The sequence below is a fragment of the Schistocerca gregaria genome, chromosome X, assembly GCF_023897955.1.
Source record: "Schistocerca gregaria isolate iqSchGreg1 chromosome X, iqSchGreg1.2, whole genome shotgun sequence".
NCBI lineage: Eukaryota > Metazoa > Arthropoda > Insecta > Orthoptera > Acrididae > Schistocerca > Schistocerca gregaria.
In genome coordinates, this window is record NC_064931.1 from 533,154,457 (window position 1) to 533,166,878 (window position 12,422).

The 12,422-nt window shown below is 39.1% G+C and overlaps 1 protein-coding gene across 7 annotated transcripts in view; it reads right to left on the reverse strand.

The window, feature by feature from the left end:
* The window catches only part of LOC126297463 (neuropathy target esterase sws), a 216,467-nt gene that overhangs the window by 188,927 nt on the left and 15,118 nt on the right, over window positions 1–12,422 (reverse strand). For all 7 annotated transcript variants that reach the window (XR_007552528.1, XM_049988336.1, XM_049988335.1 and 4 more), the window contains exons 4-6: window positions 7,233–7,352; window positions 7,039–7,136; window positions 6,715–6,809 (exon numbers count right to left, since the gene is read on the reverse strand). Coding sequence is in view for 6 of the 7 variants with exons in the window: in XM_049988336.1 (XP_049844293.1) it covers window positions 6,715–6,809; window positions 7,039–7,136; window positions 7,233–7,352 (313 nt within the window). In the remaining variant the exon portion in view is untranslated. The remainder of the gene's footprint in view (window positions 1–6,714; window positions 6,810–7,038; window positions 7,137–7,232; window positions 7,353–12,422) is intronic.

Below are 12,422 nucleotides of genomic sequence, written 5' to 3' on the forward strand. Positions count from 1 at the left end.
GTCTTCTCATCAACATTGTGAATAGTGCACTCAGCTACATTGTGCATGGTGTGTTCAAAACTGAAACTGGGTTTTGTCCATTGAGCTAACTGTTCCTGTGACATACTGGTTTCTATCTATTGAATTTCTTGAAAATTCTATAGATTGTCTCTTTTTCTGTGGCTCATTTTAATTATTCTGCAGATGTAATTGCTGAAAAACAGTCTAATTATGTAAAAGGACTTCGCATATACAGGGTGTTACAAAAAGGTATGGCCAGACTTTCAGGAAACATTCCTCACACACAAATAAAGAAAACATGTTATGTGGACACGTGTCCGGAAACGTTTAATTTCCATGTTGGAGCTCATTTTAGTTTCATCAGTATGTACTGTACTTCCTCGATTCACCGCCAGTTGGCCCAATTGAAAGAAGGTAATGTTGACTTTGGTGATTGTGTTGACATGCGACTCATTGCTCTACAGTACTAGCATCAAGCACATCAGTACATAGCATCAACAGGTTAGTGCTCATCACGAACGTGGTTTTGCAGTCAGTGCAATGTTTACAAATGCAGAGTTGGCAGATGCCCATTTGATGTATGGATTAGCACAGGGCAATAGCTGTGGCGTGGTACGCTTGTATCGTGACAGATTTCCACAACGAAGGTATCCCGACAGGAAGATGTTCGAAACAATTGATCGGCGTTTTAGGGAGCACGGAACATTCGAACCTACGACTCGCGACTGGTGAAGACCTAGAACGATGAGGACACCTGCAATGGATGAGGCAATTCTTCGTGCAGTTGACGATAACCCTAATGTCAGCGTCAGAGAAGTTGCTGCTGTACAAGGTAACGTTGACCACGTCACTGTATGGAGAGTGCTACGGGAGAACCAGTTGTTTCCGTACTATGTACAGCATGTGCAGGCACTATCAGCAGCTGATTGGCATCCACAGGTACACTTCTGCGAATGGTTCATCCAACAATGTGTCAATCCTCATTTCAGATCAAATGTTCTCTTTACGGATGAGGCTTCATTCCAACGTGATCAAATTGTTAATTTTCCCAAACAACATGTGTGGGTTGACGAGAATCCGCACGCAGTTGTGCAATCATGTCATCAACACACATTTTCTGTGAACGTTTGGGCAGGTATTGTTGGTGATGTCTTGATTGGGTCCCATGTTCTTCCACCTACGCTCAATGGAGCACATTATCATGATTTCATACTGGATACTCTACCTGTGCTGCTAGAACATGTGCCTTTACAAGTACGACACAACATGTGGTTCATGCATGATGGAAATCCTGCACATTTCAGTCGAAGTGTCCGTACGCTTCTCAACAACAGATTTGGTGACCGATGGATTGGTAGAGGCAGGCCAATTCCATGGCCTCCATGCTCTCCTGACCTCAACCCTCTTGACTTTCATTTATGGGGGCATTTGAAAGCTCCTGTCTACGCAACCCCGGTACCAAATGTAGAGACTCTTCTGTGATACAATACGCCATTCTCCAGGGCTGCATCAGCGCATCAGGGATTCCAGGCAACTGAGGGTCGATGCATGTATTCTCGCTAACGGAGGACATTTTGAACATTTCCTGCAACAAAGTGTTTGAAGTCACGCTAGTACGTTCTGTTGCTGTGTGTTTCCATTCCATGATTAATGTGATTTGAAGAGAAGTAATAAAATGAGCTCTAACATGGAAAGTAAGTGTTTCCGGACACATGTCCACATAACATATTTTCTTTCTTTGTGTGTGAGGAATGTTTCCTGAAAGTTTGGTCATACCTTTTTGGTAACACCCTGTATAACCTTCAGTTTACAAATCCACCTTCAGTGATATGTTTGGCAACACTGTTGAGTCGCGCTCAAACACACACAATCACATTGTGTTATGTTTCTTGTATATCAGCATTGGGTTCAGACAATTGTTAGATGTAACTGCTTGTTTTCTACATTCATGGAGGCTCATCTTCTGAAGTAATTTAGAAGAAATTTTTCTTAAAGATGTGAATTGTACAAATGCTTTTAGTTATATGTGAGGAGAGGTGACTCCAAAATCACAAAAGCTTAATTACCTGGTAAAGAAGTGTTATGGTCACTATGTTAATTGTGAGATTGACTATGACTGAAATATCCCTGCCCCTCCCATACAAATATTGTTTGACATGTGATACACTCCTGACAGCCCAATTAAAAGAAGTACTGCATTAAAAGTATCACATCACATACCCTTTGCTACACCCACGATTTGGCTGAAACAACCGTGGTGCACAAGATTCTAATTTCTGTCTGACAAAAATGCCTTAACTCACACTGAAAGTCAAGGAAACTGTGCAGTATCACGATATACTACTACAACAGATATTTCACAGTGGAGAACTGCCAGTATCAGTGCCATCTGCTAATGTAACTGTGAGTGAAGATGATACGAGGTGTGGCTATAAAATAACCAGACATGTTGTGACAGACTAAATACACATGCCCAAACACAAACAACTGATAGCTGTCAAGCATGAAGCCTCTCAGCCAAATGCAGCATCTCTAGCGTCTGCAGACAAATCAGTGTGGCCGTGGCATTCATTTGTGTAAGAGCTGTCATTTTGTTTTGTCAGAAAAATGTAAGTGTAATAATAGAGCAAACTAAAAGAAGCGTATGGTGAAGGCTGTTTATCACGTGCAAGTTTCTGAGTGGTTCAAGTGTTTCCAAGATGGCCGAGAAGATGTTGATTATTATTCACTCCTCAGATGCCCTTATGATGGGGGGGGGGGGGGGGGGGGGGGGAGTAATCTTATTCAATCTGTCCATCACTTGAGTATTCGATTGATTGCTGAAACTGGAGGAATTTATGAAGAATGCGTAAGGCAAATTTTACGTTACCAATTTGAGAGAAGTGTGCGTAAAACTGATGCTCAGAATTCTCACAAACAAACAAAAAGAAACTTGTGAAAATGTACTGACACATTGAATATCATCGAAAATAATCCTAATGTCTTGAAAAGAGTGATAACATGTAACTAATCCTGGCTCTTCAATTATGATCCAGAAACTAAGTGCCCAACTTCACCAAAAGCAAAAAAAGCTTGAATTTTTGACTGTCCCTCCCCCCCCCCTCCTCTCCCCCACAATATTCATGACATTGTTTATGGAAGATCAAACTATTAATCAACATTAGTACCTTGAAGTTACTGCTCAAGTCTGTGAAAAAATAAGAAAAAGTGATGCAAACTGTGGAAGAACAAGTCATGGGTTCTGCATCAAGACACAGCATTTAAGTGTTAGACCATCTGCCTTATTCACCTGACCTAGCACCATGTGACTTATTTATTCCCCAAGGTCAAATCTGCATTAGAAGGAACAAGTTTTCAGTCTGCTGAAGCAGTGGAGAAAAAAAAGTGACATGTCATCAAGGAGCTCACAGAAGAAGACCTCCAGCACTGTTTCCATCAAAGGAAAATTCACATGGAGTGCTGTAGTGATAGAGGAGGTGAGTATATTAAAGGTGACAATAACTAAGTATTTATGTATTTGAAATATAATGTTTTACAGGAATAGTGCCATTATTTTATAGCTACACTTCATATGATGACAAACACAGTGAACTCAGAGGAAGAGATATGCATGCCAACCCTACATTTCAAACCTTCTATGAAAGAAATGAGCCACACTTATAATCTCATTCGTGATTTAAATTTGACAAAGCAACAGCCCGCATTTTTAGTTTCCAGGTTTCAAAGATAGAATATTCTTTAATGCAATAGGAAAATAAGTATCTCATGACCGACATATTGTCTTTTCTGAATAAAGGCGTCATGACTTTTTTGTAATGGTATTTGAATCATTTCAGAGGATCTTGGCAATGATTTCAGTGTAAATTCGTGAAGCCTGTTGATAGATTGTAGCAAAGTTAATCTGAACACAGTACTTCTCCACAAATGGAATAAATTATCTTCCATTCTGAATGTTCACTTCACCCAAAAGAGACATATGAGAACTTCAAAATGTTACTCCCAAGTACTTCATCAGGTACACAAATCACAGCTGCTCTATTTATGACAGGCAAAAAATGAGGTACAGGTGAGATGAACTACAGCTTGACAGAAGAATGTCACAAACACTCCTCCTGTTGATCCCTAGAATACCTAGCTACCACTTCTGCATATTAATAACTTGCGTTTGTCAAAAACTTTGTGAATTCCACAAACAAAAAGCAAGCAAAGATGAAAGGAGTATTTGTAGAACCACAAATGGGAGAAGGAATTGCTGATGAACATCATCTTGATTTGTTGATTGCTATTGAAAAAAAAAAAAAGTATGGCTCTTCTTTCACAAGTGTCTGCAAGATCTTTCCCAACAGCCAAAAGGCAAAGAAATAGTGTAACATTATACATAAAATACCAAGATCCTACCACCATATGGAATGTAACCTCACACAAACTACATTTCTTTATCACTTCAATTTCTTCAGAGATAACATTGGTGTCTTTGATGACAACCATGCCAAATGGTTACACCAGCTATTTCTCACACTGAAAATTGTTGCCAATGCCAAATAAGAGGCTAAATTTTGTCCTACAATTGCTGGACCTGACAAAGAGATGTTTATGAGTCTGAATATCTCAAGAAAACAAGAAGGAAATATTTTTAGGTATGTTTCATTGCTATTCTTTACACTCATTGCACATTTATTTGATTCCTTGGTATGCTGACAATTTCTTTGCTATTTACAATTTGGAACTTCTTGTGATAAGGTGTCATTTGTCAGAAACATTTAATACATAAGCTGGCATGTGCTTAGTACAAAACCATTATTACACAAAAACTAAGGCCTATACAGAATTTCTGAAATTAGATCTGGACTGAGAGAAGAATTATCTTCCAAGTAGTATGTGTTTTGTCCTTGCCACAGAAATTATTTTTCTGTATATCAGTGTTGTTAACCAATATATGGGAGACAGTATGGAATTAGTGGGATATGAGGACAGCCACAGGTAAGTTGGCACATTTGAGTTGGCTCATGAAGCGTGCTCAGGGTGCGCAATTGGTAGTACATTGCCTATGAAAGAAGAGGAGGGGGAGGGGGGTCATCCTCATCAACGTCTCAGTCTGGAATGCAGTTTTAACTCACTGTCTGTAATTATACTCCTCCAGTTATTCCTAACCAATGGATCTAAGTTTTTACACTACTGATCATTTGTACCATTTAATTCTGTGTTCCCACTACCTCCCACACATGAATCCCACACATTTAAACAGCAGTAAAGTTAAGAGCATACAATTTTCTATTAACTGTTAGTATACAGTAAATGTCAAGTACTCATTGCTCAATCATAACATACTGCTTGACATTCAAATTTCAACACCAAGAAGGACAGCAAATAATGAAATTTTACTTAATTTGTATATACAGTCCATTGGGAAGAATACATGATAAAACTTTCAGGTGAGATGGGGGTGCAGGATGCAAATTTAGTTCACAGAAATGCCATCACTGGCAGCAACAATGTCTCTCATCCATCTGGCTACAGTCAAACTGAGCATAGATATCATTCCTCGCTGCTTTAGTTCTATGCCAGAGTTCATCAGTCATAGTGTACAACAATTGGTGCCATGTCAGTCTCTCGGCAACGCATAATCAGATGTATACACCCACTGAATTGAGGTAGGTAAAGACAGCAGGGCAACATTGAGTCACGCATTATCTTGTTGGAAGACATCATCAAGAAGACCTCATGCATAGGTCAAAACAGAAATGTGACACCTGCTGTCAGATTTTGCGAACGTGCCCATATGAGGATAAAGAATGCAACCTGATAATTTTCATTCTCCTGAAAGCCTTGTATGTACGAGGCTCTCAGGACATATGTACATATGCACGCACGCACGCACGCACGCACGCACGCACGCACCCACGCACACATAAGACAATGTTGTGCCACTAGTGGGAACACCACATTTGGTGCACATCTCTCAGGTGCTCCATCATGGAAACCCCCCCAACAATGGTCACCATGCTGAGAGTCAGTGACGGTCCAAACACTATTCCACTGCACAAGTGGATACCATTCTTACTGCAAACAAGGCCATTTCCTAACTCAAGGTAGGTGACATGGCTGTACGGTCACGCAGAGCTACGGAGATCCCACGTAGTATTGAGTATGGTCCTCCTGAACACATTGATTCCACATCTGCATGACAGTCACAGGATCCCACCCAAAGTGAGCAGAAATATCGCGGAATGATAAACTGCAATCTCAATAGGTCACTATGCTGTTACAGTAGAATTTCCACACATGCTGGTAGGTATTTGGTATTTTTCCTTCTTACAAGCTGCACTACACCATCACCTCATAAGCAAACAACACTGAAAGATGATTTATGTTGGAGATACCTGCTGAGTAATTATTTCTTACATACAGACTGTAGATGGCATTACTCTTAGGTAATTTATATGGTTGCAGTGAAATTCTAATAATTTGCATATCCATTTATATAGTGTAATTCATGTCAATTTTATGTTTGTTTCCAGCTGCCTCCATGGTGTTGCAATTTTAATGGCCAGAAGAGTACCTTTATTTTACCTAATGAGAGTACTACGGGGAATTAAAGTAGAAGCTTAACTACTAAATGTAAGTATACAACTCCCTACAGATTAAAAGACACCATATAATTAATTTCAGCAATGTTTATGAAGGTGAAGTATTCAGATGCCAGTTTGTACCTACCAATCTTGAAAAGAAAGGATCCAGCAGGAACATTAATTATCTCTGTCCGTCTGCACAGTTTCAAAAACACAGGCTTTTCAAAATGTCCAAAAACTCTGCAAAAGAAAAAAATGGAAAACCAATACTACTAATACTCAATGTTATGTTACAAAATGAATCAATGAAAAATGAGAACATACTAATTACACTTTCCTGAGTCTTGTTCTCCTGTATTACTTGCATGATCATCACTTTTCCTATGATTTCTTCCCATGATTTCTTTCCATAACGATACAAAACATGCAAATTGCTTGTTTAGTGTCTTAATATGTACTGTATTCTCACCTTATACTCTGCAACATATATACAACATCAGGGGGAACACCTTTGTCTGTTTTGCTTGTAACATCCTCTTCCAAATATTCAGCAGGAGGTTCTAAGACCTTTTGAAAAATGAAAAATAAATATATCAGGCAAATATTGCAGAGACATCTCAATGATGGGACTAAATTTAATGGTAAGCCTATATAACTGCTAACCTTAAGTTGTGTGGGTGTTGAATCCTTGCTCATTTGCAGAAGTATCTGCTTGGCAAATTTTGATATTGCGATTTTGCGCCTCTGGCCTTTCATATCTTGTGATGAGGCTACAGATTTCACCTGGAACATATATACAATATGTTTATTTTATTTGTCATTTACATACAGCTACAGTAGAAGAATATGCCATTCCAGTTTATAATAAGTAGTATTTTCAAGCACTAGAATACATGGTTCAAAATAAAAGTATCTAATCGATAAAATCTGTGTAGTTATCTAACACTGACACATCTGGGAATTATGTATGACTTTTACAGCCTCAACCATCAAATTCTTTAGGATTCACTAACCATTTCTGAATCTGAATTATAGGAGGATGTTGAAAGATTTCGTAACCAATCTTAATTTCCAGGAAAACTGTAGTGCACAAAAAAGTTGACACACGTGTTTAAAATAAGAACAAACAGTTTTCAATAGCCTCTAATAATGGTGTAGTAGGTAGGAGTTGGTAGCTTCCCATTTAGATGGAGGTCTGATATAAATTGATGCCACTGGAAGATGAGAGCACTCTGAGCATCTATGGTATTATTCAGGTGGCACTGATATTGTCCAGGAGGGGGAGTGGATGCATCAGAGTGAGTCAACTGGAGCCACAACTCCAAAATTTCAAAATCTGTAGCAAGAAGCCCAGCCTTAAAGGCCACCCAATGCCCACTTCATATTAATGTCAAATGGTCAAGTACATTGGTCATGATGTTTTAGCCTTGAGCATTGAAGATATTGGTGATAATCACTACTGAATAAATTTTCACTTTGTTGTCTTGTTTAAGATATTTGCAGATATAAGTATCTTAAATGAAAGATAGCTGAATGTTTATCTGGTACAAAAGTCATGTTTTCAACAACCTAAAAGTTGTTTAGAGCACTACAGTACTTTATTAGGCACAGTCCTATTGGAGGTGCTATGCTGTTGTCTTCCTTTAACCTTGGAAACAAATGACCCAGCTAATTATAGGGGGAGATATAGCTTAATGTGGACTCCAAAACACAGTGTAACCTGGCATTTTTCTAATTAATAAATCATTATCAGAGCTGAAAAAAGTGGTAAGAGACAAAAATCCTTGAACTGACTAGAAATCAAACCCCAGATATTTGGATTAATAGTCTGGCACTTACAATGACACACTCATTTACCCAGTATCATACTAACAAAATACAGCTAAAAGCTCCACAATACCGACCTGAAAAGACCTACAGAAAAAGGTAACAGTTGCCGTATGTTCATGGGAACATAACGTAACAAACGAGAGGAATGGGTAGACACATCTGGGCTACGTGAAGTATGCAACTGGAGGTCCCACAGGTTCATGCAGCATTTCTCCATGATGTAGAACTAGAGCTTTCATGGTTGAGACCAATTTCTCACAAGAAACATACAACTCGAGTGACAGGAGTTCTGATGTTAGTAACTATGAGGGACAGGCAAAATTTAGTAGAAATTCATGCATCTATAAAAATACTGATGCACAAAGCACACAACTTCCACTATCATACATTAGCAAAACATCTTGCTGAAAACCAGAGAAAATTCTTGTCCTATGTAAAACTGCTATGCAGATTGAAGGTTTCTATTCAGCTACTCACCAACTGGTCTGATGTGGTAATAGAAGGTACAAAAAAGAAAGATGAAGTTTAAAATTTTGCATTTAAGAAAGCATTCGTGCTGGACGATCATAAAAATGTACCATCATTTCATAGCCACACAGACTCCTGTATGGAGGACATTAAATAGGCATCAATGACACAAAGAAGCAAACCAAAACAATTGAAAATAAATAAGTTGCCAGGTCGAGATGGAACCCCAATTCAGTTTAACAAAGAACTGGAGTTTGAGGCTGAGTGCAGAGCAATTCTACTGGTGCCACTCTAAATTTTGATTAAGGACAGCAAAGACAAAATATGAGATATCAGGGCTCACATGTACTAGTATAGATAGTCATTATTCCCTCACTCAATCTGCATGTAGGAAAGGTAAAGAAATAACTGGCAGTGGTCAAAAGCACTCTCTGCCATTAACAATATGGTGGCTTGTGAAGTACGAATGTAGATGTAGAAAAGATTTTGTAATCTACTCAGAGTGGCCAGAATTGTGCACTCTGTAGGTTGGGAAGCCGGAGATGTTGACACACACTTTCTGCAAATGTATAATTTCCCAACATTGCTTCTTACTGATTTTTAATTATGTAGCCTACCTTTGCACACAGCTGTTTGGGCGAAATCAAGATTGTCATGGAAAGATGGACCTGTGCCACACTGAAGTGGCCAAGGGATCCTCTAATGGCAGTCGCAAGTTTTCAAACCTCAAGAGGGTTAGTTTCAGGTGGTTGGATGAGAGAGCGTGCTCTTCTGCAGCATACATCACATTTTTATACCTTTAATTCTGGCAATTGTTGTCAATGCTGCAAGTCATTTTAGAGCTCAAGGATAGCCCATTTATGCAGTAATTGAAGGTTGGGGAGGGAGAGAATGATTGGGTAATGATGACCATCCCATTGGCAGGTTTTCCATTTGAATAAGGGCACCCATGTTCACAATTAGTTGCTTGATGATGCTGCCTGCCTCTACATGAATTATATGTGCTGTCCTACAGACGATCATAGATGGAACTTTCCTAATGATACGAAGGGTGGGAGGAGCTGACCTATTAGACTGGATACATAGAGGTGTAAGAACTCTTCATCTGGTGGGAGGTACAGGTTAATATAGATCAGTTAGTTTATTGAATTATATGTATAGCTACTGCATTTAGATTAACATTTAGGGGCACTGGTTAGCTATAGGTGTCCAGGCCAATGTATAAAAACCTCCAGAAGCTTTGTCAGTATTATACCTTGTGCTTTAAATTCTGATGGAAGGTTTGTAGTCTGCAACATGTAAAGTTTCTTCAGGCATGGCACTGAATCATCAATAGGAACATAAAGAACATTAACAGAGGACGAGGAAGACTGCAGAGTGGATAACGTGAGAGCAGCACGAGTGAAGTGGGGGTCATGGGGATAGGGGTAGAAATGGGTGTGGGACTGGGGTAGTGGAGATAGAAGCAGGAAGGATTAATATATTGGAGGATGTGATGCAACGCAATTCCATCTAGCTGATGTCCATCTAGCAGTTGGTCTTGGGAGATAAGAAACAGATGGCATGGGTATGAAACAGCCATTCAAATCTAGCATAAGGCCTTCAGCAGTTTCCTGCCACTGGTCTACTCTGCTCTTGGTCACAATTTGACAGTGGCCACATATATTAAGATTGACAGCTATTTTGTGGTCACGCCGACAGAAGTTAGAACAGAGACTATACAAAATGTGATTACTTCCAAGGTGTCTCTGCCTCTGATACAATAGAATGTGCCTGTGAACAGCACTTGTATTGTGCCCTCCTACACTAATCTGTTTATAGGCCACCTAGATAAAATCTTCCTAGCCACCCAAAATGTCAAACTCCTTGTCTGGTTCAGCTCCCTGATGACATCTTCATAATCTGGACACAGGGCCAAAGCATGTTACCCTCATTCCTCCACTGCCTCAACAGTCAACACCTTCTTTTCCATCTGCTTCACCTAAATCAAGCTCACTAGCTATCAACTGTGTCTGCCATCCCCCACACATACTAAAAAGTCTCGCCCATACGGTCTCACCACATGTTGACTAGCAATGCATTGCCTACTATGCTGAAGATCTTAGTAGGGCCTTCATACGCAGGCATTACCCCTCAAACATAATCTGCAAACAGATTTCCTGTGCCATATCCATATGTGCTCCCAATCCACTGACCACCCCCATAAACCAACTATGAAGGAGCACCTGCCTAATCACCAAGTATCAGCCTGGACTGGAAAGACTTAACCACATCCTCTGACATGGCTTTGGTTATTTATTATAGTGCTTGGAAATTATGAACTTTCTACTTTTTTTGACATTTAACACATTTTCACTCTACCAGTGACTATTATAAGAGAAAAACACTATGTTGCACTGTGCAGAATAGGAAGGAACTGGTTCACATAAACTATGGCAACATGGCAGAGGGAGGAATATGTAACAATGAATAAAGAACTTCAACTTGGACACATTTCAGCAAATTGCAGCTATCATATTTTGAGAGGGTATTACACAATAGAAAGAACATCACCCACAAAGTATTACTCTTCATGAGGCTGGATTATTCAGTGGCAGCAAGACTTCTCAGATAACATTAAAGAGAGACTTCAGTTTCATATACAATAAAATGAATGGATGTAGAATTGATATGGACTGAAGTAAAATTTTTGTACAGTTCTCCTGATTTTTATTAGACACTATGAAGATACAGTTTGAAGACATTACATTGTTTGATGAAACAAGGACAAATGTCAGTCATTCTGCCAGAAAACACTCGACATGTGAAAGAATGGTATGGAATTATTGTTGCTGAATCAGGAAAGGAGAATTGTCTCATATAACTGAACACTTTAGTTAGCATCAAATGTTTCCTGAATTATAAGCAACCAAAGCAAGTGATTATCATGAAGAAATGAAACATAAGTTCTTTCTAATTTTTTAAAGAGACAACTAACGGAAAATGTAAACAGGCAGTAAGTAATTGTTATGAATAATGTTCCATGCTAATCAACTGTTAAAGACAGAGCTCCAAATTTGGAAGAAAAAAAAGAAAAAAAACATTGTTGACTCATTAATACAACACAGTGCCTATGTCGAAGTTGATATTCAGAAGGTTGAATTCTCAAAGTTGTAAAACAAAACACATCACTGTTCCCACAGTATGTCACTGACGAAGTTATGGAAGTACAAAGTCACAGGGTTGTCAGTCTTAAATCATACCACTGTCAATTTAAGATTACTGGAATGATTTTGGCACAAATCAAATACAAATAATAAAAACTTTACAGTTGCAGAGACGCAGACAACAACAACAAAATTGTCAGAAAGCATGGAAAAGAGAAGTGAACATGAAAAATAAAATAGAAGATATAAAGTTATCTGTAGGCAATTCCGTTAATATCCCTGCCAATGACCGATACTGACAGCAGCTCAGAGGCACTACAGCTTGAAGTTGACATCACCCCCAGGAGGCCTGTGTGGCATGTCATGCAGGCTGAGCCACTTGTAGCAACAGGGGCCAGACAGGCAGACG